This window comes from Miniopterus natalensis, chromosome 9 (assembly GCF_054644295.1).
Source record: "Miniopterus natalensis isolate mMinNat1 chromosome 9, mMinNat1.hap1, whole genome shotgun sequence".
In the NCBI taxonomy this organism is placed as follows: Eukaryota; Metazoa; Chordata; class Mammalia; order Chiroptera; family Miniopteridae; genus Miniopterus; species Miniopterus natalensis.
In genome coordinates, this window is record NC_142089.1 from 22,771,584 (window position 1) to 22,799,200 (window position 27,617).

Here is a 27,617-nt window from a genome sequence, read left to right on the forward strand (position 1 = left end):
TGGCACCCACGGAGCCCTTCCAGACGGGACTGAGGCCTTGTAGCGGGTCCTGGGGCGACACAGCGAACCTAGGCGGAGCTGCGGGGTCACTCGCAGGCCAGACGGACACTCGGGATTGCCGCCCGCGCGAGGGCGCTCGAGGACGCGCCCCGGGAGCGCAGGTTCTCGCTTTCTCCGGACCCGGCCGCTACCCTGGAGCCCTCGGACAGAGCCGGCACCGCCCGAGGGCGTGGCCAGCGGCTGCGAGGGGAGCCCCGGCCGCCCTGACGCCCCTGAGGGCTGGTCTGTGGACCCCTGGGCGGGCCCGCCCACCACCCACCACCCACCACCCACCACCCACCACCCACCACCCACCACCCACCAGCAGACAAATCTCCTGGGCGCCGCCACCCACCACGTCAATTACAACTCAGAGCTCTTCCCGGGAAGGTGGGTTCTGGGCCTTGGCCCCGCCCCCGCGCCCCCATTGGTCAGGCCTGGAGGGGGCGGGAGCCCGGGCACCTCTAGCGGAGCGCGCGGCGGGGACGCGTTGGGCTGAGCGGGAGCTCGCGGGTCCGCACCTCCCCGAGCGCCTGGAGCGCGGGCCCGGCAGCAGCCCGACTGGAGGGCACGGCGGCGACAGGCAAATTAGCCAACGGTCCGCAGCCCCTGGAGTAGACTCTGCCGCAGGTGTTGGCGGCCACCGGACCCGGAGCCGCGACAGGTGCGGCCAGCGGGGCTCTCTAGGGACGGCGCCGCGGCCGCGGGCAACTCCCGCCCAGTCCCGCCGGCCCGAAGCCCGGCCTGTCACTCGCCGTCGGGGGTCCCGGGCCTGCGGCTAAGCGGATGCGCGTTGGGTGAGCGCCGTCCCGGTCCCGCCAGCTATGGCCACGCGCCCCGGGCCGCTGTGGCTCCTGGGGCTGGCGCTGTGCGCGCTGAGCGGCGGCGGCCCCGGCCCGCGCCCCCCGCCTGACTGGCCGCAGCGCCGCCTGGGCCCGCGCGAGCGCCGCGACCTGCAGCGGGAGATCCTGGCGGTGCTCGGGCTGCCCGGGCGACCCCGGCCCCGCGCGCCGCCCGCCGCCGCCCGGATGCCCGCGTCCGCGCCGCTCTTCATGCTGGACCTCTACCACGCCATGGCCGGCGACGACGACCAGGACGGCGGCCCTCGCGAGCGGCGCCTGGGCCGCGCCGACCTGGTCATGAGCTTCGTCAACATGGGTGAGTGCGGGCTGCAGGGTGGGCGTGGGAGACGCGGTGGGGACCGTGCGGCCTCCGCAGAATGCGTTTGTGGGACAGCGAGCCGAGCGTCCGGGCGCCCCCACGGTGGGCCCTTGGGGAGCAACAGGAGCTGCAGGGGAGTGTGCACAACCTCGGACAGTGGGTGCCCCTGCCGTGAGCCAGGAGTCGCCGCCTGGTGGACAGGGCCCCACAGGGGGGTGGGACTGCGCAGGCCAGGGGGCCAGGTCTGAGGTGTGCGGGGTCAGTGAGCTGTGGGCCGGGCGGCTGACGCAGGAATGCGAGTCCCAGGGGCGTGTACAGTCGCCCCGCCCCCAAACACACCCTAGAGTAGGAATCATGTAATGTCAGGCGGAGCTGGGCAGTGCCAGGAAGACAGTCTAGTCCTGGGAGACAGATGAGTAAACAGGCTGGATGCTGTCACTGTGATAAGAGCAGTCCTGAGGAGAGGGGCAAAGTCCATTGTAGGACACCCCTGTCCCAGCACCAAAATGACCAGAGCGCAGGGGAAACCCAGATGTCCTGTAGGTGGGCGTGTGGCTGTCAGGGGATCAGGTGGGGAAGGAGTAGACTCAGCTCAGTGGGGCAGTCTGTGGTCTTGTCACCCACACCTAGAACCTGGGCCATGGCTTGACATGCCTGTGTGTCCAGGCCTGTGGAATAGCCCAGCGGGCAGCTTGGACCTTCGTGTTCTCCCATGCAAAGCCCAGCTTTTCCTCTCTGCAGCCAAATCTCGGAGCCATTTACCCTTAAACTTCTCAAAGGTATCTTTTTCCATTACTAAACTCTCTTTAATCTACAGTCATGAATATTTGTCCCCCATCCACTCTGCCTTCTTTCTGTGGCCAGTGATGGGCAGGGCTCTGGGCTCAGAAAGATACCAGACTGGACCCAAGGACTACAGCTCAGCTCGAGGTGGGGAGAGCAGAAGGGCTGAGAGCCGGGAAAGGACTTTTGCCAAGTCCGCCAGCCTCCCTTCACCTACAGCATCACCCAATCCTCCCAACACCCAGTTAACACCATGATATGCACCTGCATCTCCCAGATGAGAACAGTGAGGCTCAGAGAGGCAATGTTCCGCCCAGGATAGCATGGCCTCTCTGTGGCCAAGCCAGGACAGGCCCAGGGTATATGGCCCTACAGGTGGTTCTCAAGGACATATCTGCTTTCAGGGCTGCAGGCTTTCAGGGTGGAGGGAGCTTTCAGAGTGGTTTAGGCAGAGGAACCCAGGGGATGGAGCAGCAGCAGGAATTGTGAGGCCCTCAGCCATTTGCTTCCTATATGAGGGCAATAAGTGAGGACAGCCAAGGAGGCCTCTGTCCCCCCCAATCCCAAACTGATGGGCTGAGGTGGGGGAATGAGCAGTAGGAGGCAGCTGTTAACTTCTGCAGACAGCACTTGGGTCACTGGTCTCTGGATGCTGCCTTCCTGGTTGGAGGGCAGGGTGGGGATAGGGACAGAGAGTGTGTGGAACTGAGGCTGAAGCTCTGTACTTGGGACAAGCTGACCCAGGGCTCAGGACCAAGAAGAGCTGTGGATGGAGTCACCCAGAAAATGCCCCCAAGGGAGCCATCTATTAGAGTGAGTCACTGCCCAGCCCATGTCTGGCTTCAACCAGCATCCCCTGGGTCAAGGCGTGCACAGCCCTAATGGGAGCTGCTGCTGTGAATCAAGCAGTGCCCTGAGCTCAGGAAGACTTGCTGTGTGGTCTTATGCAAGCCCCTCCCCTCTCTGAGCCTCAGGTCCCTCCTTGTAAAATGGGGCTCCTAGTGATCAGTGCATCCTCAGAATTGTGTGATTGGTTGATACATGGGAGGAGCAGAAAGTCAGCCCCCTCTTTTAGGGTGAACCTGGGCCTCATCACTGCTGACTCCAGTCCCTCCCAGCTACTGCGCAGCCCTGGTTCAGATGTGACAGGAATGTCTCCATGTGTCTTATACACATGTGAAACCCAGAAGCAGAATTTAAAAGCCAACCAAAGGTGTTTCTACCTATTTTCAGAATAAAAAACGTCCTCATTTCATCCATGCAGCACCATGCAGAACTGATTTACCAGCCTCATTTTCATGGGCTCAGAGAGGTTGAATGGCCAACCCAGGGCCACACAGCACATCCATGGCATCATCCAGGCTGTGGATTCCAAGCCCCAGCTTCTTCCTCCATCATCTCTGAGTATTTCATTAAGATCTAAGGCCTGTGGAATCAACAAGCTGGTCCTTGTTCAGTGGAAGCCCAGTCGTGGGCGGGCCCAACCAGTTGTCAGAAGGAACTTCTTTATTCTGACATACTAATTGCTCTAGTAGAACTCTCAGTGAGAGTGGCTTTAACTGGTAATTACCTAGACTGATTGGGGGATTAGACACCTAGCAGGACTCCTTTCTCATTTGGAGGCCCAGGCCCCAGGCCCCAGGCCCCTGAACCACATGCAGTCTAATAGCAGAGTCGCTGTGCTATCAGTGCCCACGCCTAGGCTCCCACACCTGCTGCCTCCTGCTCCAGCTCTCCTATCACCCTCGTCTGGCTCCTGAGAAGTGAGGCCTGGTGTCGGCCAGGTCTCTGACCATCAATGGCAGCCTATGGGACCCTGAGGCCATAGAGTTCTCCTAGGCCTCCAGCCCATGGTTCAGGCCTTGTATCTGAGCAGATGCCTTTGGAGCCCATGTCATGACGGACATGCCTGTGTTAGGAGACCAGGGCTGCGGTCAGAGCTGGTGGCCCTGCCTGGCCTGCATGTCAATCTCAGCTTTGTAGAATCTTGGCTTCCCATGGCCTGGAAACAGTAATGGGGGCCAATCAATGCCCATGTGGAGAAGATAGAGCCTGTCCCTGGTGTTGCCTGTGCTCAGGGAGAGAAGAGGAGGCAATACCAGCATCTTGTCCTGTTGGGGCTGCCGTGGATTCCACCACATCCCAAGTCAGGCTCCTTCTCTTCTCTGGGCCTCTGGTTTCCCGTCCAGTCTATAGTGATGGTGTAAGAAAGACAACAGGCCCCCCAGCTCTGACCCTGTGGCTCTGTCAGTGGTACCTTCTCACAACACGACCTCATCTTCTCCAAGCACAGTGTGACTGGCTGTACCTTGGGCACTGCAGGCCGGCCCAGCCCCTCCTGAGGGAGCAAAGAGCCAGGAAGGACCAATTCTGCTTGTTCCCCCAGAATCCTTTTCCACCTCATGTCAGCGTGGTGACAGGTGCTTATCTTCCAGACTGAGAAACTGAGGCACGAACAGCACTGCAGAATGCAGAAATGAATGGAGCCATCTTCACTATTGTCCTGACCCTTCCTGGTGCCAGACTAATTTCTTCCTTGGTCTTGAGCCACTGAGGGCAGAGGTGTTCACAAACTGAGGCTGTTGTATTGGAGAAGCGGAGCTTGGTGGGAATGAGGGATGTGGCCCAGGTCCTGCTCAGCCCAGTGACCTTGAAGGGCTCTTTACCTCCGTGAGCCCCTGGGTCACTTTCTATGGCTCTTTACTAAGGAACTCTTTTCTTTGCTTTTTTCACCAACTCACTCAACAAATAGTCATATGGTACCTGCTCTGTGCCAGGCACAGTTCTAGTTACTGAGATATGACAGTGAACAAAACCAAGTCCCTGCCCTCATGGAGCTGACCTTGTAGTGGGAAAGACAAATAACAAACACAGGAGCCACAAAGGTAATTATCAAGTGGTCTAGACAGTGACACTCCCTATCTGGTCACCAGGAGGGGATGGACAGTGGGAGAGTAGACAGGACAGATCTGGGGTTCAGACCTGGGACTCAGACAGAATTTGCATCTTGACTCCACCACCTACTCTCAGTGTGATCTGGACTTTCCAGTCCACCTCTCAGAGCCTCAGTTTCCTCTTCTGTAAAATAGAGACACTCACGGTACCCACCATATGACACCCAGGGATGACCCCACGGCTAGGCCTCCACATCTGTTCCTTCATTTCCATCTCATAGTTACTGTCACATCTCTGTTTAAAGAGAAGAATGAGGCTCAGAGAAGTTCGTGGAGTTTCCCAAGGCCACACAGCAGGTGGTCTTCTTGCCTGTACATCTTCTACTCCTCCTACATAGAAGCTGCCTCTCCACCCACCCCGAGGCCTGGCCATCCTTAGGCCAGTCAGTGCCTCTGAATCGGACTGTACCGAAGGTGTGTTATGAACTGAGAATCCTGTTTTTAAAGTGTCTTTTGTTTGGGGGTTTACAGAAATAACACGTGCTCGTTATACACCATTCAGACCACACGGGAACATATGACATGAGTGCCCCAGGAGCCCTACCAGCCAATCCCCTCAGGCAGCCACTGTCAGATCTCTGTCACCACACCTTCATTTGGCCTGTCCTTTGACCTTCGTGTGAGTGGAATCACACAGTACTCGCTCTTGTGTCTGGTTTTTCACTCCACATGGTATTTTGAGGTTCATCCACGAGGTTGTATCTCTCGCTGTTTTTATGAATGAATCGTCCTGGCCTGCACCCGCTCCCCCTTGGCCCCTCTGGGTCATGGCGTCTGGCCTGTCCCAGTCGTGGGTGTGAATGAAGCTGCCCCGAGCGTCCTGCACTCGCCCCGGGGCTGCATCAACCCTGGGTGTTCCCCACTCTGCCCCGGGGCTCCGAGAGGTCACGCAGGTTCCTTTGAAAGCCTCCGACCCCGTGTCCTCACTTTTAAGACACCATTAAGGTGCACGAGGCCCCCCTCCAGGGTCACGTGGGACTAAGGGACACGTGCAGTGGGCAGCTGGGCGCCCGCGCGGCAGGAGCTTCGCGGGTGGGAGCTGATGGCACGTGGCGTCCGCTTTGGCGCCTTCGCTCCGTTACACCCTCTGCGGAGACCACTCGCCTCCATTTCTGTTTTTAAAAGGGGGGAGCAGGGGTTTCTGCACATCTGCCCCCCCACTCCTCCCAGAGACGGCTCCTTCCGTGGCTAGCGCCCCCGGGCTTCATTGTGTGTTTGCCGCTTTCTGCCTGTCGATTCAGGGGGTGTCCACCCTCTTTCTCCTTCCTCCCCAGGAGGCCTTGAACCTCCTGAGAACAGCGGCCAAATCTGACTCTTCAGGCGCCTCCCCCTGCCGCGCACCCTGGTCTCTGGGGGGCAGGCTCGGGCCTGTGGGCGAAGGAAAGGGGGTTCAGCAGGAGGCAGGGCCGGGACCAGGTGGAGGAGCCTGGCCTGGCCCGTGGGGCGAGGCAGGGCCAGCCCTCTGTCTTTTCAGAAGCTGACGATGGGTGCAGCATGTCCCTGGGTCCTCCCCTGGGGTCCTGAGTCCCTGCAGGGTCCTGCTTGGAGGAAGGTGGGTGGCTTCAGCAGGCATTCTTAGGGCACCTGTTGACAGGAGAGCCTTGAAGACAGGTGACCCCCATCCCAGTATTGCCACCCAGAGGAACTCTAGGGTCACTCATTGTATGTTGGCTCGAGTCTAAAGGACCTCTAACCTTACATGTGACCCCTGGGAAGTTTCTCCCCCTTCTGGGCCTCAGTTCCCCCATTTATGCAGGGTTACCCTGATCGCCTTTGCAGCTATGACCAAAGAATCTGCCTCCCCCTGCCTCCTGATTGGAGGCACCTGTGGCCACTTCCTCATGGGAACCCCTTACCCATGGTAGAGAGGCTGTGTTCCCGAGACCACATCTTTCTGGAAAACGCCCACAGTTCGGTTCTTTCCCGGGTCTGAACTGGACTGGAGTCGCACCCTCCTTGCTCACATCTCCTTGGATCTATTTTTGGCCTTGGCAGGCTTGATGTGGTGGAGTGTGCGGGTGTCCCCTTTAATTTGGGGTCTGAAGCCGTCTGAGGCCGGACCGGTAATTATGAGTGCAGAGCCGTTTATGGAAAGAGCTCTGAAAAAAGTCGGTAATGAGAACTGACTAAAAATACCTCAGCATTGAAACCCTGGGCCTCCTCTCAGTGGCGCTGAGATTTCTGGTGGGAGGAAGCCCTTCAGGATGCAGAATCGATAGGTGATCAATTCCGTGGCTCCCCCGTTGGCCTGCACAGGCCGTGGGGACCCAGGTCTTGTTTTAGGTCTGATGTGGGCCCCTCGGCCTCCGTTACCGGCAGGACCAGCCAGACTGGCCCAGCCCGTCTGCCTGCAGGGCCCTGGGGAGCCTGCCCTCCACCCCAGGGCCGGCAAGTCCCACAGGAAAGGAAAAACATGAGTGGCTTTGGATGGAGACAAGCTGTGACATGGAAGCCACTCCCAGACCAGCCAAGGGGTGGGGGTGCTGGACACTGGGCCACTGTCCTGGTGACCAGGAGCCCTTGGGAAAAATGAGCTTGGTCTCCTCTCTGGGCCCCTGGGACATGGGGCCTAATAAGTGCACCTTCTGCTGTACAGCACGATGCCCAACCCACTGAGCCACACTGGCCAGGGCCTCCTCCCCCTCTTTATATGACTGGTCCCTTTCCTCCTCCAGACTTGACTATTTTTCCCCTCATTTACCAGGTTTTGGAATAATGAGCTGATTCCTAACAGTCTCCAAAGGCAGTGGTTCTAAACCCCCCAGGAGACATTTGGCACTATCGGGAGACATTTCTGGTGGTTAGAACTGGGGAGAGGAAGGCAGTGCCACTGGCATTTATGGGCAGAGAATGGGGGTGCTGCTTAATCTGCAACACTCAGGACCGTCCCACAGCAAAGAAGTATCTGGCCCAAAATGTCGACAATGCCAAGGATGAGAAATCCCGTCCAAAGCAAAGTGTTTAATGATGAGGCGATGAGGAGCTAAAGGGCACTAACGCTCGGTCGGTCCAGAGCCCGGGCCTCGGTGGAGTGGGCGCCCTGAGGCTGCACTCGCGTCAGACTCCTGCTGCGCCTGCTTGGCCATGGTTTCTAGGCTTTTTCAGTGGACAAAGCTAGGGAATGTGTATTTTCTAAGAGGGAAAAACTCATGACCTCAAACTAATATTTCGAATTCAAATTTAGGATTTTAGGCTTTTATTTAAATCTTAAATTTTGTATTTCTATTTTCTTTTTCACTGAATAACTCTGTTCTAACAACATTAATATATTAATTGTTTGCTTTGTTCTACAGTTTGATGTACTTAGAGGAGGACATCACTTCTGTGGTATTCTCCAAAATCCGTAATTTCAATCTCATCTAATGAGAACGCACCAGATAAACTCACATGGAGGGACATGCAACCAAGTAACCAACCAGTGCTCTTCAAAAGTGTCAAGGTCATGAAAGTCAAGGAAAGACTTGACAGTTGTTATGGATCAGAGTAGACCAGGGACACCTAACAGCTAAATGCAATGTGGGATCCTAGATTGGATCCTGGAACAGAAAAGGAACATTAGTGGAAAAGCTGGTAAAATTCAAGAAAAGTCAGTATTTAGTTAATTGTATTATACCAATATCAATTTCCTGGTTTTGATCATTATACTATGGTTTGCTTATGTAAGATGTTATTCTTAGGGGAAGCTGGCAAAGAATATATAGGGAGTCTATGTACTATTCTTCTAACAACTTTTCTCTAAATATAAATAATGCAGAATTATTTCAACATAAAATTACTCCCACACACCCTCCCTGCATTCTCCCCAGTGCCACCCCTGTCTTGATATCCTTCACAGCACTCATCAGGATCATCTCGTTTGTTTACCTTCTGGTTTGCTACCTGACTTCCGCGTGACACTATGCACTCCCTGGTGGCAGGTTGGTCCAGACTGTCTGCAGTTTCCCCAGTGCTTAACAGTGGCTTGCATTCAATAAGCACTGCTTTCAAATGTTCATTAATATTCCTGGATCTGACCGGGGGAAAAGCGAGTGTTCTTAGAAAGCCTCCAGAGCACGAGAAGGCAGCATAGTCAGAAGTCATCTCTCACCTGCCCAAGGGGAGAGTATGTGACCCCCACCCATTAGCAATCCCTGCCCCAGATTTTGCAGATGGAGGAAATGACTTACTACCCAGAAACCTTGCTCCAAACTCCAGTGGTTCCCACCCCCCACCAGTGTCACCACGGAGAAAGGACTCCTGGCAGGGATCCATATCTCAGGTGGCTGGGATCCAGAACATAGTCAGGCCAGGAGCACCCCCTGCCCCCACCCAGCCTGTCTGAATCTGCCAGGGGACCTGGGAATTAACTTCCCAACCCCACAACCGGCAGCAAAATTTTACTGGGAAACCCCAAGAAATCACGTGTGTGGACCTTGGCTTTTCCCATAAATTCCCTCTGAGGACCATCAGATAATAGCAGCAGGGTGGGGAGCAGCGACAGGCCAAGTCCAACTTGGTTTGCCCACCATGATTTCAGCATCAGTCGGTGAGGGGAGGCCCAGCGCAGTGGAAGGAGCCCGCACAGAGGACTCCTGCATTCTGTCCCCAGGCCTGTGGGAACGTGCAAGGAGAGTGTCTGTGGTGATCTCTGTCCTTCGAGCTTGATGTTGAGGAATCTTCAGCATTTTCATGAAGAAAGGGTCAGTTTCTGCTTTGCACCTGACCCAGAACTTAGGTGATGGCCCCTGTGGGTTGCTGAGGGGCTGCCTCTCCGAGCCAGGACATCTTTGGGGGATTCCAGACCTGGTTATAGGGGAAGTGGAAGCTGGGCATGAAGGGGTGCTGGATAGGAAATGTTCCTCGATAATGTATTAGAAGCACTTGCTGGACCATCACTGAGTACCAACTACTGTAGCAAATGTGGTTTTTTTATCATTTCATCTGACATGGTATCAAGTGGTCATGTTATAGATGTGGCTACTGAGGCCCTGAGGATCAGATGCCTTGACAAATGCCAGGCAGGTGAAAAGGGGGCACCTTGAAGCCATACAAATGCCTTTTGGTTGAATTGATACATTTGATGTTCTATAATCTTTCATTTCATATTTCTATTCAGAAAAAGAAATAAAATGCCCCCCCCTCCCTCGGCTCTTGGGTTTCACACATGAAACTCCTGATGGTGCTGGCAGGATGTCATCACTCTGATACATCGATTAAGTTCAGAAATTAGAGGTCAGCTCTCATCCCTGACTCTGAGGAATAGCCATGGCTCCTATCTCATAGTGCCTGCCCTTTCATAGCCCCACGTGGACAAGCTCCTAGTATCCCCACTCCACAGATGAGGAGACTGAGCCCACACAGGGAAAGTTTTGGTCAGGGCTGGCATCAGAAGCTCCAGCTACAGGCCAGAGCATCTACACTTCTCAGTGCTGTTTTCGTGGTTTAAAGCAGGGCAGCCTGCCAGGAACTGCCATGGGGCAACTCCAGGTCCCAACAAATGCTGTTCCTCACTCAGCTTTTCAGAAGAAATGTCTTCCCTAATCCAAAGGAGCAACCTCTGAAAAGCTACATCCACAGAGTTCCAGCAAGGGGGTAGGGGGTCACTCCCTTTGGCCAGTTAAAATGCACCCCCTCCCTCGGCTCTTGGGTTTCACACATGAAACTCCTGATGGTGCTGGCAGGATGTCATCACTCTACTTTAATGTAATGTCTACTTTAATGCTAGATCCCAGAAAGTTTTATCAGTTTCTGATTAAAGCATTATCTTCCTAAAAATGTCCCATGTTCTGGTGCTTGCCTGGAACAGCCAGGGTGGGCAGTTTCCTGTGCTGGAGCTACTGGGTGGTTTATCAAAACTCACAGGACGGAAGTTTGGGACTAGAGTCAGTTCAGGTGAACACAGTGCTCTTGACCCAGCAAGGGAGGGAGGCCGCATGGTTTGGTGCTGGGTGGAGCTGGCAGGTTTGTGGGTTGTTCCGTCAGTTCCAGATCCAACATGAAAATCAGTGTCAGGGCTGCAGACAGAAGATTCCCAGTGAGCCCCCATGACCCACCTGTCAGCTCCTGCTATGCTGGGGATAGATACACAGCGATGCTTTGAGAGGGTCTGATGAAGGGTGTGGGGGAATCACTCGCCTTCACTCTCTGTGCCACACCCTGTGACAGCCAACGGCCTGGACTTATTCCCTCCTGCGGATCGGGGAATCTTACGCAGCCACGTAGTGGAGGTGATCTCTGTGGTCCCTGAATCCACGGGAATTGTCACCAAAGGGGGTGTGTGTGTGTGTGTGTGTGTGTGTGTGTGTGTGTGTGTGTGTGTCTGCCTGCCTGCCTGTGCAGAACCCTGCCCTCTAGGTTCTCTGCTTGTGCAGGAGGACCCTGATGCCACCCTGTGTCTCTGAAGCAGCCTGGCTCCCCGTGGGCATTTGCTGCGTGTCCAGCGGCCTGATGATGGACATTCTATTTCTTCTCCCTGGTCTGGGGACGAAACACTCATCTCCTCCTGCCCAAACGTGTGTCTGCTGGCCCCACCCAGCACAGCTGTTTGCCCGTCCATCGCCGGACCAGGTTCCCACCACGAGGACAGGAAGTGCTCCCCACATCCGCCTCTGCCACCAGCAGGGTGACTTGTGGTCACAGAGCCCAGAAGCCAGAGAGAGAATTTTTAAAAAGACTCACAGACATGTAATTAAAATCTGTGTTGGGTTTTGGGGAAGGTGCTGGGTGGCTCCCACCCCTGCTTTCCGGAAACACAGATTTTTAGTGTTTGAAAGTGACAGAAGGCTAAAGGGAGATGGCCCTAAATATACTGTCCTGGGCATTTCCGGCAGCTGGGCAATGTGGGATTTATTCTGCACAAGTGGCCTCTTGCCCAAAGTATTGGACCTGCCCCCGCAACGGGGCCACCTCGGGTCTTCCTCCAGCCTGTGCTTTACCCCCACCCCCACGCACAGCTTCCACACCACACCAACCACCAGCTCCCCTGCTGCCCGGAACCCTGGCCCCCCACTGGCCAGAGCCACAGTCCATGCTCCTAGGTGGGAGCTCTAACCCTTCACAGTCAGGCCACAGCCAGACTCATCCCCCATGCCCCACCATGCTGATCTGTGGGGGGCCCTGAACCACTCAACCTGTGCACTTGATGTCCCCTCCGCCTTGAATGTCCTCCCTGCTGCCTCTCCACCTGCCAAGACTCCATCCCATCATTTAAGGCAAGTTCAGACGTCACCTCCTCCAGGAAGCCCACTCAGATCCCACCACGCCATGGGACCTCCGACTTCCCCAGCACTTGACTGGGCCTCTCCAGGAGCTGTCACTCCTTCCTTGCTTCTTTCCTTCCCATCTCTCCCTCCTGCCCTCCCTCCTCCTTCATCTTGTTACAAGCGGAACCTGCCATCCTTTTGCCCTTTGCTGTGTTTTATGGTTGTTTTCCTGCCTGTGCTGTCAGTCCCTCAGCTCTAGGTCTTTACTCACACTGGTCCCTTTCTCTGCAATGCTCTTGTCCTATGACCTTGTGGCAAGTTCACTGTCACCCCAATGTCAGCTGTGAGCACTCACTGTCCCCCATGCCCCATCCACACACATGGATAGACCCTGAAGAGTACTCAGTCATGTCTCTCCCACCACGTGGCCTCTTCTGTCTTGAGTTTGAAGTTCCTCTCCCCAGAGGAGGGACCTGTCCTCTCTGCCTCATCTGTGGGTCTCATAGCCAGCAGGGGGCTGGGCTGGGACCTGCCGGGTTTGAGATCTGGGGGCCAGAAATGGAAGCTGCCCTTGTTGACCCCCGCTGTGTATCAGGTGCTGTGCTGGGCACCTCACTACAGGGCTCCTGGGGCCCTCTAGGCACCCGGCAGAGCCTGTGGGCAAGCCCATTCCCCCGGGAGGAAATGCGTCTCCCAGGCTGCCCAGGCCCTGGCTCCCACCAGGCCCTGCCACCCTGGAGCCTGAGCCCAGGACCAGCATGACCGCCAGCCTGCTTTGTCTTGCAGTGGAGCTCGACCACGCCCTGGGCCACCAGGAGCCCCACTGGAAGGAGTTCCGCTTTGACCTGACTCAGATCCCGGCGGGGGAGGCGGTCACAGCTGCTGAGCTCCGGATCTACAAGCTGCCCAGCACCCACCCTCTCAACAGGACCCTCCACGTCAGCATGTTCGAGGTGGTCAGAGAGCGGGCCAACAGGTGCCTGGCCCACGCCCTGCCTCCCGGTCAAGCCTGTCAGCGTGTCCGGCCCAGGTCTGGGGGGAGCGTTTCCCAGAGGACAGAAGGGGAGCCCCTGGGAGCTCACCCTCAGAGATGAAGGATGCTTGGCCCAAGGCCCTGGCACCCTGGCTTCAAGTCCCCTCCCTGCTGTCCTGGCTGTGGGACCTTGGATGGGTCCCTGAGCTCCCAAGCCTCGGTTTCCCCATCTGTCCACGGGGGCAGCAGCACCTTTCTGTCGTAGATACAGTCGATACCCCACGAGCGGCTCCCAGGCGGGCACTGGAAACACGAAGGCAGCGGTGCCGGCTTCGGTTAATTGTTCTTTCGTATCCACAGGGAGTCTGACTTGTTCTTTTTGGATCTTCAGACGCTCCGAGCTGAGGACGAGGGCTGGCTGGTGTTGGACGCGACAGCAGCCAGTGACCGCTGGTTGTTGAACCGTAACAAGGACCTGGGACTCCGCCTCTATGTGGAAACAGAGGACGGTAAGACGTGGGGGTCAGGCAGCGGACCTTCCCTGGGCTCCCATCAGAGAGATCTGGGTTGAAGCCCAGCTCTGCAGCTTCCTAACTGGAGCCGTGGCAGGTTACTTACTCTTCCAAGCCTTCATGTTCCCCTCCGTAGAAGGGGGACCCGCTCATTCATTCATTCACCAGGCGTTTGGGGGCAGAGCCTCCCTTGCCCCAGGCAGTGGGGATGGAAAGCCTGAAGGTGGGCCCCAGATTTGAGCAGATTGGGTCAGGGAGAGGTTGGAAGGAGAGCGGACTGAGAGGCAGGCGGGGGGCATTCTTGAGTTAGGGTAAAGCAGGGTAAGGGGTTGGAGTTTTTAGGGAGCTTCTTGCATTTTATAGCAGTGGAGGATGGCAGGACCTGATTCAGCTTTTTATAGAAGCTCCCCCAAGGAGGTGTGTGGCATCACTCCCATCCCTTCAGTGTGGGTACCCTTAGTGACTGGCTTCCTGGAGGACAGCGTGTAGGGGGAGGGAGGTCACTGGACGGTGGGGAAAGCTGACCAGCACCGCCTCAGCCAGGTGATCAAGGTTCCTATGAATAACTCATTTGGCTTCTGTGTACCCTGGATATGAGGGGATGAGAGGGCACTTCTCCTTGGGGGTCTTCTCCCAGAACCCCAGGGAAACCATGAGAAAAACATCAGACAAACCCAAATTGAAGGACAGCCTACAGAATGTCTGACAAGTACTTCTCAAAACTGTCAAGGTCTTCAAAACCAGGGAAAGCCTGAGAAATTGGCACAGCCCAGAGGTGCCTGAGGAGTTGTAATGACTCAGTGCCCTGTGGGATCCTGGATGGGATCTGAGGAGAGAAAAAGGACTTTAGGGAAAACTAATGAAATCTGAGTAAATCGTGCTGTTTAGTTAATAAAATAAGAAGATACCAATATTGGCTCATTAGCTGTGACAAATGTACCACAGTAATTGAAATGTTAACATTTCCCAGGGCACACTGGGTCTGGGTATATGGGAATTCTCTATACTATCTTTGCAATTTTCGTACATCTCAACTATTGTAAAGCAGAAACTTCAGTGGGATGTGTAAACTGTGGGGCAAGAGTGAAGTGACGCCAGAGAGGCTCCTCCAGCCACAGTGTCCAGGTGAGAGCTGGGGGGGGGGGGGGGGTTAGTAGCTGCAGAAATGGAGAAAAGTAGGTAGTGGAATTGGGAATAAAGTGCACTGAACCAGTGAATTTTTTTAAAAATTACACTTTATGCCCTAGCCAGTTTTTCTCAGTGGTTAGTGCATCAGCCCTCGGACTGAAGGGTCCTGGGTTCAGTTCCGGTCAAGGGCATGTACCTTGGCTGCAGGCTCAATCCACAGCCCAGGTCGGGGTGAGTGGGGGAGGCAGCCAATTGATGTGTCTCTTTCACGTCGATGTTTCTCTCTCTCCCCCACTCTCTCTGAAAAAGCTGTGGGAAAAGTGTACTCAGGTGAAGATAAAAATAATTAATTAAAAAATAAAATGAATAAAATAAAAATTGCAGTTTACATTCAATATTGGTTTCAGGTGGGCTGCATAGTGGTTAGACAATCATATACTTCACAGTGTTTCCCAGATATTTCCAGTACCCACCTGACCATACATACTTATTACAATATTATTGACTCTATTTCCTGGGCTGTACTTTACATCCTGTGACTACTTTGTAACTACCAATTTGAATTTTTTGATTGATTTAGAGAGAGGGAGATAGAAACATCAATTTGTTGTTTCACTTATTTATTCATTAATTGGTTGCCCTTGTATGTGCCCTGACCAGTGGGAGGGAACCTTGCCTGTGGGGACAAGGCTCTAGCCAACTGAGCTACCCAGCCGGGGCCTGTAACTACCAGTTTGTACTTGTTAATCCCTTCACCTTTTCCACCCCGTCTCCCAATTCCCCTCCCCTCTGGAAACCATCAGTATGTTCTGTGTGTGCCAGTGGATATTTTTTAATATATATTTTTCTCATTGCCTAAGTTGGGGAAAATAGGTTTGAGGTAGGAAATGAGAAGTTCTCTCTGGGCCCTGATATCATTGATGGCCCTGGCTGAGGTCCCTAAAAGGTCATCCAGGGCAGGTGTGTGCTAGAGACACAGGTGTGGGAACCACTGAAATAGAAAAGTGGATTTATTGCCTTGAACCTGGGGAAGGAGCTCAGCGATGGAGCCCGACAGGGACCTGCGACTGCGTCTTCCCCTGAGCGGCTCCCACTGGGGACCTTCGTGGGTCCTCAGGCGCCCCTCGGGTCAGAGATGGAGGCTGGGCGTAGTGGGGGCGCCAGCGGGCTGCTGGCCGCCTGCCCGGAGCCCTCCCTGCTCTGCGGCGCAGCCAGGGGCGCATGTGGCCCGGCCCTGCCGGCCCGAGCAGCAGTGGGCCGCGGCAGCCCTGCGGCCTCTGGCCACCTCCCGCTGGGCGCTCAGGGCCCGCGAGGGCCAAGGGCGGCGTGTGCGGCTTCCCCACGGGCGCTCGTGCCCGCGCCAAGTGCTGCAGGGATCCCGGGGAGGCGGCGCAGGGCATCTCCCATGGGGCGGGAATCGCGGTCGGCGGCCTCGGGCTCTGGGGGACCCCGAGAACCTGTTAGGGCGCCGCTCAAGACCCGAGTGAGGGACGTGACCGTGCTCAGCAGCAACGTGGGCGGGACAGCTCCGGGCGGGGCCTCCTCCTGGCGGCGAGCAGACCACCCGCGTCCTCCGCGCCTACGTGGGTGAGAGCGCGCTCGGCCAGCGCCGGCTCTTGGCGGGGAGCGGGAGCCGGAGCGGGAGCGGGAGCGGGAGCCGGAGCCGGAGCGGGAGCCGGAGCGGGAGCCGGAGCCGGAGCGGGAGCCGGAGCGGGAGCCGGAGCCGGAGCCGGAGCGGGAGCCGGAGCCGGAGCGGGAGCCGCAGCCGCAGCGGGAGCCGGAGCCGGAGCTGGAGCGGGAGCTGGAGCCGCAGCCGACGCCCAGGGCACTTTGGCCGAGCGCACCGGTGCAGGCGGGCTGGGTGCGCGCCCTCTATGTGCCCACGGCTCCGGGACCCTGGTTCAGGAAGGAGGCGCCCCATGAGGTCCGACCCCGAGGCCGCGCCGCCATCATGAGTGAGCCCAGAGAGCCGAGGGAGGACCCGGCAGCCCGGCGCTTGGAGCTGCCCTCCCGGGAGTTCGCTTTGGTGGAAGGGTGGAGGCCGCCCGCGGGGTCGCCATGCTCAGGGGCAGCGCCAGGAGCTTCACCATGCCCGTGTGCAAAGCTGCCCAGACCTCCGCGGTGGAGGGTGAAGAAATTGTGGCTGTGGGGTCGTTTGCCCCAGAAGACATTCATGTTCCTACAATTTATGTGGATCGCGTGATACAGGGGGAAAGTCCGAGATATGAACTGAGCGGTTAACAATCCGGATGGAGGGAGATGGACAAGCCGAGCCTGCAGATGACAAGGGCGCGGATCCTCAAAGGGCAGCTCTTGAATCTGAGGGTGGCGCGGATGCCCCCTTGGGCACAGGAATCCCTCTTCTGACCACCGACTACACCGCCCCATATAACCGCTCATCTTCACATGAACTGGGATCCTGGGCTTGGGTCCTTTTCCATCAAAAGGGGAGGTGGCCACAGATCTCACCAGTGCAGGCGAGCAAACAGTCACCACTCTTCCCGGGGGCAGTTTTGTCTCCAGCGATGACTCATTTACTATGATCCGAGGGGACACATCCAGCTAACCCTGCCAGGAGCCATGCAGGTTTCCAAATACGGTGACCTGGCTAAGTGGATGATCCCTGGAAGGAAGGCGAAGGGAATGGGGGGTGCGACGGATTTGGTGTCCAGGATCAAGACCAGAGTAGCGGTCACCATGGAGCACTGCACCAAGGCCAGGGAACCCACGATCTTGCAGAAATGCACGATGCCCCTGACTGGGAAGAGGTGCGTGGACGAGTCACCACGGAAAAGGCCGTGTTTGACGTGGGCAAGAAGGAAGGACTGGCGCTGACTGAGCTCTGGGAAGGCCTGACCATGGAGGACATCACGGGAGTGCCTTTGTCGTCTCACCCAATGTCACACCCATGCAGCAGGTGACAGCCTAACTGGGAAGGAGACCTTGCTCACAGAGACTGTTTTTCATTTTAACCTCAGGATTTCATCCAAAGGAAGTTGGAGATCACATTTATCCATTTCACAAACAACCTGACTAGTTTTCAACTGGGATCTCAGGCTTTCTACCACTCGGAAGACTTTGTTCTCTCAAGAGGAAAATGACTTTAAATAAAACCACAGGAAAACAGAGTTTATCTTGTGTGTTCTGTGAGTACTCAGAAGGCCCTGCTACAGTCGTTGAGGACACTGGATGCCCTCTTCACTGTGATGTTTACGTAAATCTGTGCAGCTTCAAATGACTCCTTGGGAAGGATTTCTTCCCTCACGAATGCAGGGGGAAATGATGAGGGAGGGAACACTCCTCCCAGAACAGAGCTAAGGCCCCACTTACTGGTACTATGAAAAATATACAAACATAAGTGTCAGCCCTGGCCGGTGAGGCTCAGTTGGCTGAGCACTGCCCCGTGCACCAAAGGTTGCTGGTTCGATTCCTGGTCAGGGCATATACCCAGGTTTCGGGTTTGATCCCCAGACGGGGCGCGTATGGGAGGCAACTGATCGATGTTTCTCTCCCACATCAGTGTCTCTCTGTGTGTCTCTCTCCCTTTCCCTTCCTCTCTAAAATCAATAAAAACACATCCTCAGGGGAGAACTAAAAAACAAACAAACAACAAACAATAAAAAAACACATAAAGTCAGTTTGTGACTGGAAGATATGCTTTCTGCAAGAAATACTTTCCTTTGGCCCTTCTGACTTTTCTGCTGGGGCCTCTCATTTTGTTGCTAAATTTTGTTTCCCTGTAGCCTCACTCTCTCTTCCCCACACCTGTTCCTCCTCATAGCTAAATAGATGTCTCCAGAAGGAAAGGAAGACCACCTTGGTGGGACAGTGACCTGGTAATGGGAGCTACTGAAGGGGAGAGACTGTTGGTGCTGACATGCCACCAGGAAGTTTCCTCCATAAATAGTCCACCTGTGTGTTGCCAAAGGCTGTGGCTTATGTTAGGAGGAGTTCTAGAAACCTAACCGAGGGACTCAGATGGGTTTTCTCATTTTAACTCATAGTGTTCCTGTGTCATCCTGAACAGACACTTAGATCCTTCCTCTCTGTTGTGGATCCCGAACCGGCCTCTTGCTAATATTCTTTTACAATCCAAGAGAGGCTGTGACATATTTCATCCTGATTCCTTAGTCTCAAAGATTTAAAAGAAACAACTGAGTTTATATGCGGGAGAGGTTAGGAGGGATATTAAAGCCTGACTTGGAGCTCCCGCTTCCTAAGCTTAGCTCTAGGGGCCGCACTCCCCACGTGAGCCCCTGGGTAAGAGAAGGAAATTAATTCCATCTGGTCAAGGAAGGCCTTTCAGAGAGGCCTCACTGGGGCCTCACCCCCAAGAAGGGGACAGAGCCTGGAATGGAGAGGTAGGGGACAGAGCTCTGAGGGCAGCCTGGGGGTGTGGGGGGAAGTGGCCAGAGACCATGGACCAGATGGGGGTGGGTGGGATGGAATGTCATTGAGTGGACAGGGGACATCTTTGGGGGCTTCTGGACAGATGTGCCCTGGGTGTCAGGAGAACTTCCCAGCGGCATGTGGAACAGGCAGAGGTTTCCAGGGGCAGACAAGTTACAGGGCTATTAAGCAGAAGGAAGGAAAAGGACTGTTTCCCATCCCCATGGGACAAAAGCAGACCAGGTCCACAGCTGGGATCTCTCCCAGGTGTCACCAGGCATCCTGAGTGTCCTTCAGGGTGGCACCGGGGCTACATCCATGACTTGGCTGAGGTGAAGCATTGGCTGCAGGGAAGGGTCAGGTGGCGCCCAGAGCAGAAGGAAGCCTGGGGGAGAAATGACAGCCATCTTGGCCTGGCACAGTTGGGCGTATGAATTAGGGGTGACACCTACCCGGGGACAGGATAGGGCAGGTGAGCTGCCAAGACATCTGGGCCCTGATGGGGCAGACTGGGAAATGGGATGAGACTAGTCTCATGGGGCCCACCTGGCTCAGAGGAGCAGCATCTTCCATCTGGGCCTAAGGGGGAAGGCCTGCATGGCCTACAGCTCCGGGCAGGGCCACACATACCCTGTCAACTGCAAAGGGGACAGCATGCCTGCCAGCACCCTCACAAGGTCAGGTCTAGAGGGGGGCCCCTGGGCCCCAGAGGCTCCTAAGCTCCCATCAGGTCCTTTCTGGAAAGGGACCGGGCAGAGCTGGGCAGCCTAGGGGCCCACCAAGAAGACAGCCAGGAGAAGGCAGGGCGCCCTGCTCAAGGCAGATGGGCAAAAAGCAGAGCCCGTTGGGAGGGGAGCTCTGGGCTCTGGAAGGAGGCCCTGGGGATCCTTTCCCAGGCCTCCTGCTTCGGCCCCTCTGAAAGATCAGGGGTGAGTCCCCTAGTCCCCCACCGCCCCCAGGCCAGGCTCCTGCAAGGTGTGCTGGGAAGGGTAGGGCTGTCTTGGCTGGGTTGCAGCTTGCTTGGGACCTTGAACAGATGCTGCTCTCACTGGGCTTAGTCTCTGCTTCTGTAAAGTGGGAACCTAGGATCAGTTTCTTCAGGATCCTCAGTCATGCGCCCCAGTGCCCCACACAGGCCTGTCTCAGTGACGCGCTGTCTCAGTGGCCTTACCTAGTTGATCTACTGTGTCATTCCCTCTGAGCCCAGGAGACCCCAATAAGATCCTTGAACAGACAGTTGCACAAAGAAAAGCCAACAGTGAGCATAGCCTCAGGGGACCAATCAGTCCTTCTGGCCCCTGGTGGACAGGGCTCTCCAGGGACAGGGACAGGGCAGCGGGATGCACAGGCCTGGAGGGCTGCCTGGGCCAAGGCTGTCCCCATGTGTCTGTCAGCCGGGCCATGGAGCTCCGCTCCAGCGCCACCGTGATGACACGAGTCCCCATCTGCTCTCATTGCTCCTGTCCTGGCCTCACTGGCCTTTCCCTTCTGCTCGCAGAGCTCCCATGTGTCCTGGGGCCTGTGTCCCCGTGGTCCTGCTTCTTCCTCTTGACTGTAACTTGCCATGACCCAGACTCTCCCAAATGGCTTCTGTCTGGGCTCCTTCCAGCAACAGTTCCTGTCTCTACGGCCTCCTGTCTTAGCAGGTTCAGTCCTGCGTGGAGCCTCTGATGGGCCCGGCAGGTTGTTTGGTGGCAGGTGATGTCATAGGTCAAAGGTTAGTCTCAGGATTCATTAGGTGTTCAGTTCACTAAGGGCCATGGGCACAGGTCTGAAGCACAACTGTTTAAGAGCAGACCTTTGAGCAGGACTGTGGGTGGGGCAGGCAATGTCCTTGACCTGTAGTGTGTAATGGAGAATCATATTAAGCCTGCTAATGGAACAAATATATATACCTGCCTATGTGTACATGTGCACACTGTCTATAGAAATACATGTGTGTTTGTGTGCAGACATACGTGCGCATGTGTGTGTAACTGTTGCAACACGGAGGGAAATGTACAGGGAAGTGGAACAGTTGACAGTGTGTTTGAGGAATAGAAAAGTGAGTAACCTCACTCCTGTTGTTAAAATTCCACAGGGAAAGGAAATGAAGAGGTTCCATGTCATTCTCTGTGTAATGAAAGCCGGGAAGGAACCTGAATCTCTCATGATAAGCGAATCTCTAAGTAAATTAGGGTGTGTGAGGGGTATTTTTTCTCGAGTCTCTTTACAGTTGTTATTATATTACTTTGACAATTAAAACATCAAGAGGTCATCTGGGAATACAAAGAGGTCCAGGAAGATAGTCTCCTTGGTGGAGTCGACATTTGCAGGGCTAATGAGTGTTTTTCATGGCGGCCTCAGACTTTAAGCAGCTGTGGGTAAAATTCCATTTTTGTAGACCTCACTACTCCCAGGGCTGGGGGCCCAATCATGTCTCTGCCCGCAGTCCTCTCTTTCTTTTTTAACCGCTAACTGGCCTTGTGGATAAGAACTTGGGCTCTGAAATTAGACCGATGTGAGTTAAACCCAGGCTCTGGGACTTTGGTCCAGTGTCTCTGCCCACTGAGCCTGGGGTCTGTCTGTGGTGTCAGGAAACAGTGAGTGCCCTGCTCTTGGGCCCCGCTTGGCAGACCAAGCCCTGGCCAAGCCCTGGCAGCTGCTCCAATCAGCTGGGTATCATCAATCCTACATGAACACCCCCAGAGGAGGGGGAAGGCAGACCCCAGGCCTAGGAGTCCTCAGACCGAGGTGGGTCCCAGCTGTGTGGCTCCGGGACATCACGGAGTGACTCTGAAGGGTCTCAGTAACATAGGAGGTCCAGGATTACTGTGAAGACGAGTGAGATCATCAGTGAAATAACATTGAAACCTGTAAAATGCTCCACGAATGGCAGTGTCCACGACTGTCACTAATACTGACCCTGGGGCCACGAGGCCCTCCCACGATCTCCTTCAGACCTGCCTGCTGGGGGCAGGGGGCTGGACTTGGGACTCCGGCCTTCAGATAAGGAAACCAAGGTACAGTGGGTCCCCTCAGATCCTCAGCCTCCATGCTCCTGGGCCCGCCCTGGCCCTGGCAGAGTCGCCTGCTCTGTCCACGTGCAGAGCCACTGCCCTCAAGTGACCGCCCTCTTTCCTCTCTCTGTCTCAGGGCGCAGTGTGGATCCTGGCCTGGCCGGTCTGCTGGGGCGACGGGCACCACGCTCCAAACAGCCTTTCATGGTCACCTTTTTCAGGGCGAGCCCCAGCCCCATCCGGGCCCCTCGGGCAGTGAGGCCCCTGAGGAGGCGGCTGCCGAAAAAAACCAACGAGCTGCCGCAGCCCAACAAGCTCCCGGGGATCTTCGGTGAGGTCCGGGGTGGCCCAGGTTGAGGCCCACAGGCTTTGGCTGAGAACCAGTGGTAGTGACAGAATCTTCTGGCCCTCAGAAGGGGCCAAACCAGTGGTCACCCTCCAGCCACCTTTCCTGACACCCTCCTGTGCCCCATGACCCTGTGGACCTGCCACTGCACTGTCTCTCAGGCCTCCCTGCCACCCGGAAGCCCCTTCTCTGCCCTCCCCTGGCTCACCAGGCCTTCCCCAAAGTCTGTCAGAATCAGGTGCCCTTCCTCAGGGCAGCACCGCCCATGGGCCTCTGCTCTCTCCCAGGCTCCCTGCAGGATGCATAGCTGTTTAGGCGAAGGTCTCCCCACCAGGCAAGACCCTCAGGATCAGGGATAGGCCTGACCCCACCATGTGCCTTCCTTTCCTTCATGGGAACCGGCCTCAGTATGAGCCACTCGACCTGTGCAATGGGTACTGCAGGGCAGGTGGGGTGAGGCCAGGAGGTGCCTTGGGAAGAAAGGAGAAGGTGCCACAGTCTGATGGCAGAAAGGTCCCTTGGGGCTGTTTATTGGAGCATCAGGAGGCCCACAGGCTGAAAGCTGGAGAGGCTGGGCTGAGCATGGGCTTACCCTGGAGACATTGGGAGCCATAGAAGGTTCTTGAGTTGGGTCATGGTACCAGCAGTGCTGCAGGGATGGGCTTTATGAGACCAAATGGTTTAGTTTTCCATCATTCATTTATTCCACAAATGTGCCCATCAGGGCATCCCCTGCCCTGGGAGCCCCCATGGTAGCTGCACAGAGCAGAGTCCCAGAAACGTCCTTGCACATCTGTCCCCTGCAGATGATGTCCATGGCTCCCACAGTCGGCAGGTGTGCAGTCGGCATGAGCTCTATGTCAGCTTCCAGGACCTTGATTGGCTGGTAATTTCTACTCTCCCCTCTCTTTCTTTTTTCTTTTTTAAAATATATCTTTATTGATCTCAGAGAGAGGAAAGAAGAGGGAGAGAGAGCGATAGAAACATCAATGATGAGAAAGTCATTGATCAGCTTCCTCCTGCACGCTCCCTACTGGGGATCAAGCCCGCAACCCGGGCATGTGCCCTGACCGGGAATCGAACCTTTATCCCCTGGGCCCTAGGTTGTTGCTCAACCGCTGAGCCACACCAGGCGGGCTCCCTGCTCCTTTTTAATTGATAATCCCCACCTGAGGGTTGTAAGTATCTCCAGGAGGAGGCAGAAGAATCGGGGAACTTTATTTTCTCCTGTATTTTCTTCTGTGTTTTCCAAGTTTTCTAAAAGGAGAGTGTTACTTTTATAGTGGAAAAGTGCTTTTTGGTAAAAACTATGAAAATGGCGAAATCTGAATCCTGAGCCATGAAATGTCAGAGCTACAACAGGGAAACGAGACCAGGGTGGCAGTGCCTCTGTGCTTCTGCAGCAACAGCAGCTACAGGAGACGTGGGCGCGGGGACCAGGCGGGAGGACTGTGCTGAGTGCTGATGGCAGCTGTCGGGACAGAGCTTATTTCCAGCCACGTCTGCTGAGGGTCTGGGGGTGGATGTCAGCCTTCTGGGGTCCTGCCCCAGGAGGGGCCCGAGGGTGGGTTGACAGGTCCCTGAGGCTGCGTGAAGGAGGGTGAGGGGCAGCCCTGAGTCCTCCTGTGATGGGTGCTGGGAGGAGGGGCTGGGAGGGGCCACATGGGTGGGACTCACCTTCTTCCATTCCCCCCTCAGGACTGGGTCATCGCCCCCCAGGGCTACTCAGCCTATTACTGTGAGGGGGAGTGCTCCTTCCCGCTGGACTCCTGCATGAACGCCACCAACCATGCCATCGTGCAGTCCCTGGTCAGTACCCAGCCTGTCCCGCCGGGACCCCTGATCCGGGGGGGGGGGCGAGGAGCGGCTCAGGCAGCCCGAGGTGAACGGGGCACCTGCCGGGTCTCGGGGGTTCCCCGCGTGGAGCCCTGGCTGCGCGCACGTGTCGTTAAGCCCCCGCACCTGTGCGGGCGCCGGGCCGCGTGGCCGCGCTGTGTATGTAGATCGCTGCCGGTGCCCACGCACGTGCACACAAATGCACGTGAGGACAGGCAGGTGCGCGTGGGGGACTCAGACCCATAAAGGCAGCCTGCTGTGGCCACACACACAGGACAGACACGCATCCCCCGGGCACCTGTGTGCGCTGAGCACACGTGCGCCGGTGTGCACAGGATTGCTGGACCTCCTGCAACACATGCACACGGGGCGAGAGCCAGGCGTCTGTGTTCACCCACCCCCTTCCCGGGGAGTCGGGGGGTCACCTGTGTGCCCTCGTGCACAGGGCTCCCCTGGGCTTGGGCGCCCCCTCCAGTTTCTCCCCGTTGGCTCTCTCTCCTGGTCGCCTCAGCTTCTATGTTTCCGCAGGTGGCGTGGCTTTTGATGGCTAGTGTTTGGGGAAACTTAAATGCCGAAACAGTTTCTGGGAGGACTGTCGCTGCTGCTTATTGCTCAGTGTTTTAAATGGTGTGCGTGCGAGTTGAGACTTCTTTCTAGAATGTTTACCTAGACTCCAGTTCCTACTATGCCTGAGCCTGGTGTTTGCCTAGTGAGAGGTTGTCAAGCTGACGCCTTAGGGTGAGAGTTAATGACTGTAAGGGAAGCTGCTTTGAGCCTGTGACACCTCCTTTCTCAGCGTCAGATGGGAATCGCTGGACCTGGGGGCTGCCTTCCCTGGTGACTCAGGGTGACTGGCCATGTATGACGCCACCTGGGCCCCCTGACCTTCATGGATGTGCATCTCCCCGGCCCTGTGAGGGGTGTGGGGTGATGACTGTGCCCACACCTCCAGGGCTGTCCCTCCCCTCCCCTGCCTCTGTCCAGGCCCTTGGTCCCTCCTGTTGGTCAGCAGGAGTGAGGGCTCAGGCTGTCATGAGTGCAAACAGGACAGTAGCTGCCCTCTCGGGGGGCTGTCAGTAACTCACGAGCCAGGGGCCAGCCAAGATGGTGGGACCGGTGAGAAGGGGACACTGGGCCTCTGCACGAGGAGGACGAATCTTCCAGGCAGAAGGAGGGAGTGCCCAGGGCCCACAGGGAGGTGACGGTGGGTGGGCAGGGGCCCCTAACGTGGTCTTGAGGATGAGAGCAGGCGCCATGTCTGGGACATTTCTGTGCTCCCTGCCCTGGCATGGCAGCCATAAGCATGTGCGTGAGAAATAAGTACCATTGTGGTCATTTAGCAGAACAGAAAACTGAGGCCCACAAATGACCGAAATGTACCCAAAATAACCTCTGATTTCGCCTCCTAATGGCTCAAAAACGAATGGAATGGCCCATTAGACCCTGCAAATCAATCTGTTTGGGGCCAGATGGAATAAAAGGCCCCTTCTCTTTCCTTTGTTGATTCAGTAGAGCTCTGGTCGAGGGGGAGTGGCAGAAAGGCAGCACCCCTGAGGTGCGGGACTTCTCTCTCCAGCGTCCCAAGTCAGGAGAGGCCTCCCCGGTTTCCAGCCCCTTAGAGGCCCGTGGCTGGCACACCAGGGCTGTGGTGCCTGGTTCCTTTCACGTGAGCCTATGAATGCCAAGCCCAGGCACCACGTGTGGAACTGGGAAGTTGGGGAGCAATATCCCCCATGTCCATCTGGCTGGACATCCCCACAGAGGCCTCAGCTTCCCCAGTGGGCCGCAGAGAGGCTCTTGGCTCCAAGCCAGCCCAGTGCCCGGCTGACAGTCCTCCTGGCAGACTGGCTCTGAGCTGGGCTTCTGGGACAAGGCTGGGCATGGAGAACAGGGACCAGGCTTTGCCCAGGTCCAGCTCGGCAGCCTCGTGAGGGCTGGGCGGTCCTGGGCCCTCGGATTGGCCACGATGCACACGGATGGAAGCAGGTTTCCTTTTCTCTCCTGCCCCTCAGAGCTCCGGGCTCCCTTCTGGGCCAGTCAGTGTGGGGCCCTGACGAAGGGTCCAGTGTAAACGGCTCATCCTGCCAAGTCTCAGGATAAATATTTGTATGGAGGCTGAAATAGCTCCTCGATCAGGCTTTCTTGGTGGGAAAGCGTTTAGGAGGAGGGAGCAGGATCCCCGCACCTGGTCCAAGTCCTGCCACAGCTCCCGCGGCCTGTGCGCGCTGTTTCTGCACCTCCCAGAATCACACTTGCCTCAGAAGCTGTTATGAGGGGTGAAAAGTGCTTTGAGAAATAACAGTGTTGAACACGCGAGTGTGAACCTGGAATCCGAGGCTTTATCCAGTTGATCCCTGAACACTCTCGGGATCACGGTCAGGACGGGGAGACAGACACAAACAATGAAGGTGGACAGGACATGATCAGGGTCATTACAGCAGCCCAGAGAAGAGGGAGCAGTGGAGGGGCCCCCAGGGGGCGGTGCTGCAGGGGCTCCAGGCAGAGGGACCTGCCATCGGGTGCATTGTGTGCTGGGGACCAGCATGGTCCTCAGGTCTGAGGGGAGCGGGTGTGGCAGGAAGCAGGCAGGTGCCCGGCTGTGCCCTAAGGGCCTCTGGCAGGGAAGGGGTCAAGGAGGGCAGATTTTCACTGGACACCTGTCCCGGCTGCAGGTCAGGGGAGGGGGGAGGGGAGCGGCTGGAGATGGGGACAGGCAGGAGCTGGGGGCTGGGCAGGTCCTGGGAGAGGCCGCAGTGCTCACGCCTCTGCCTGCCGCCCCTCCCCGGCCAGGTGCACCTGATGAAGCCGGACGCGGTTCCCAAGGCGTGCTGTGCGCCCACCAAGCTGAGCGCCACCTCTGTGCTCTACTATGACAGCAGCAACAACGTCATCCTGCGCAAACACCGCAACATGGTGGTCAAGGCCTGTGGCTGCCTCTGAGGCCCCACCCTGGCCGCTGCAGGGCCTCCCGCCTGGTCCAGCCCCTCTCCAGAGGCTGAGACCCTCAAATGTCACTAAAGCTCTCATGGGGCTGAAGGGAGGGCTCTCATACCTCTGCCCACATCCAGTCAGGGCCTGGTTGGGCCTCTCCAAGCCTCTGTGTCCCTTCCCCAGGGTCTGTGGTTTGTCCCATCCCAACCTGCAGGGCCTGATGCACACAGCAGCCTTGGTGTGCAGACTGCGCTGTCTGCGGTCAGCACAGAAGGCCCATCTTAGGGCCTGCCCTTGGCTATCCTGCACATACTGTGGGGGACCCGGGAGCACCTGGCGTGTAAGGCTGGCTGGTTGGGTCAAGGCTTGGGTGTGGGAGCAGGGG

At 56.6% G+C, this 27,617-nt stretch overlaps 2 protein-coding genes across 2 annotated transcripts; both read left to right on the forward strand.

Moving 5' to 3' along the window:
• The first annotated feature begins 863 nt into the window (after nucleotides 1-863).
• LOC148092392 (bone morphogenetic protein 8B-like) lies at nucleotides 864-27,241 on the forward strand. Its single transcript, XM_087820587.1, has 7 exons — nucleotides 864-1,197; nucleotides 12,905-13,094; nucleotides 13,452-13,600; nucleotides 22,256-22,450; nucleotides 23,272-23,351; nucleotides 24,164-24,274; nucleotides 27,092-27,241. The coding sequence occupies exons 1-7, from the start codon at nucleotides 864-866 to the stop codon at nucleotides 27,239-27,241; spliced, it is 1,209 nt and encodes a 402-aa protein (XP_087676713.1).
• On the forward strand, nucleotides 15,867-17,660 carry LOC107541799 (succinyl-CoA:3-ketoacid coenzyme A transferase 2, mitochondrial). Its single transcript, XM_087820160.1, is given in 9 exon segments — nucleotides 15,867-16,314; nucleotides 16,584-16,650; nucleotides 16,652-16,770; nucleotides 16,773-16,958; nucleotides 16,961-17,137; nucleotides 17,140-17,277; nucleotides 17,280-17,507; nucleotides 17,510-17,599; nucleotides 17,602-17,660. Coding segments are annotated over 9 exon segments (1,512 nt in total).
• Nucleotides 27,242-27,617: the final 376 nt, after the last annotated feature.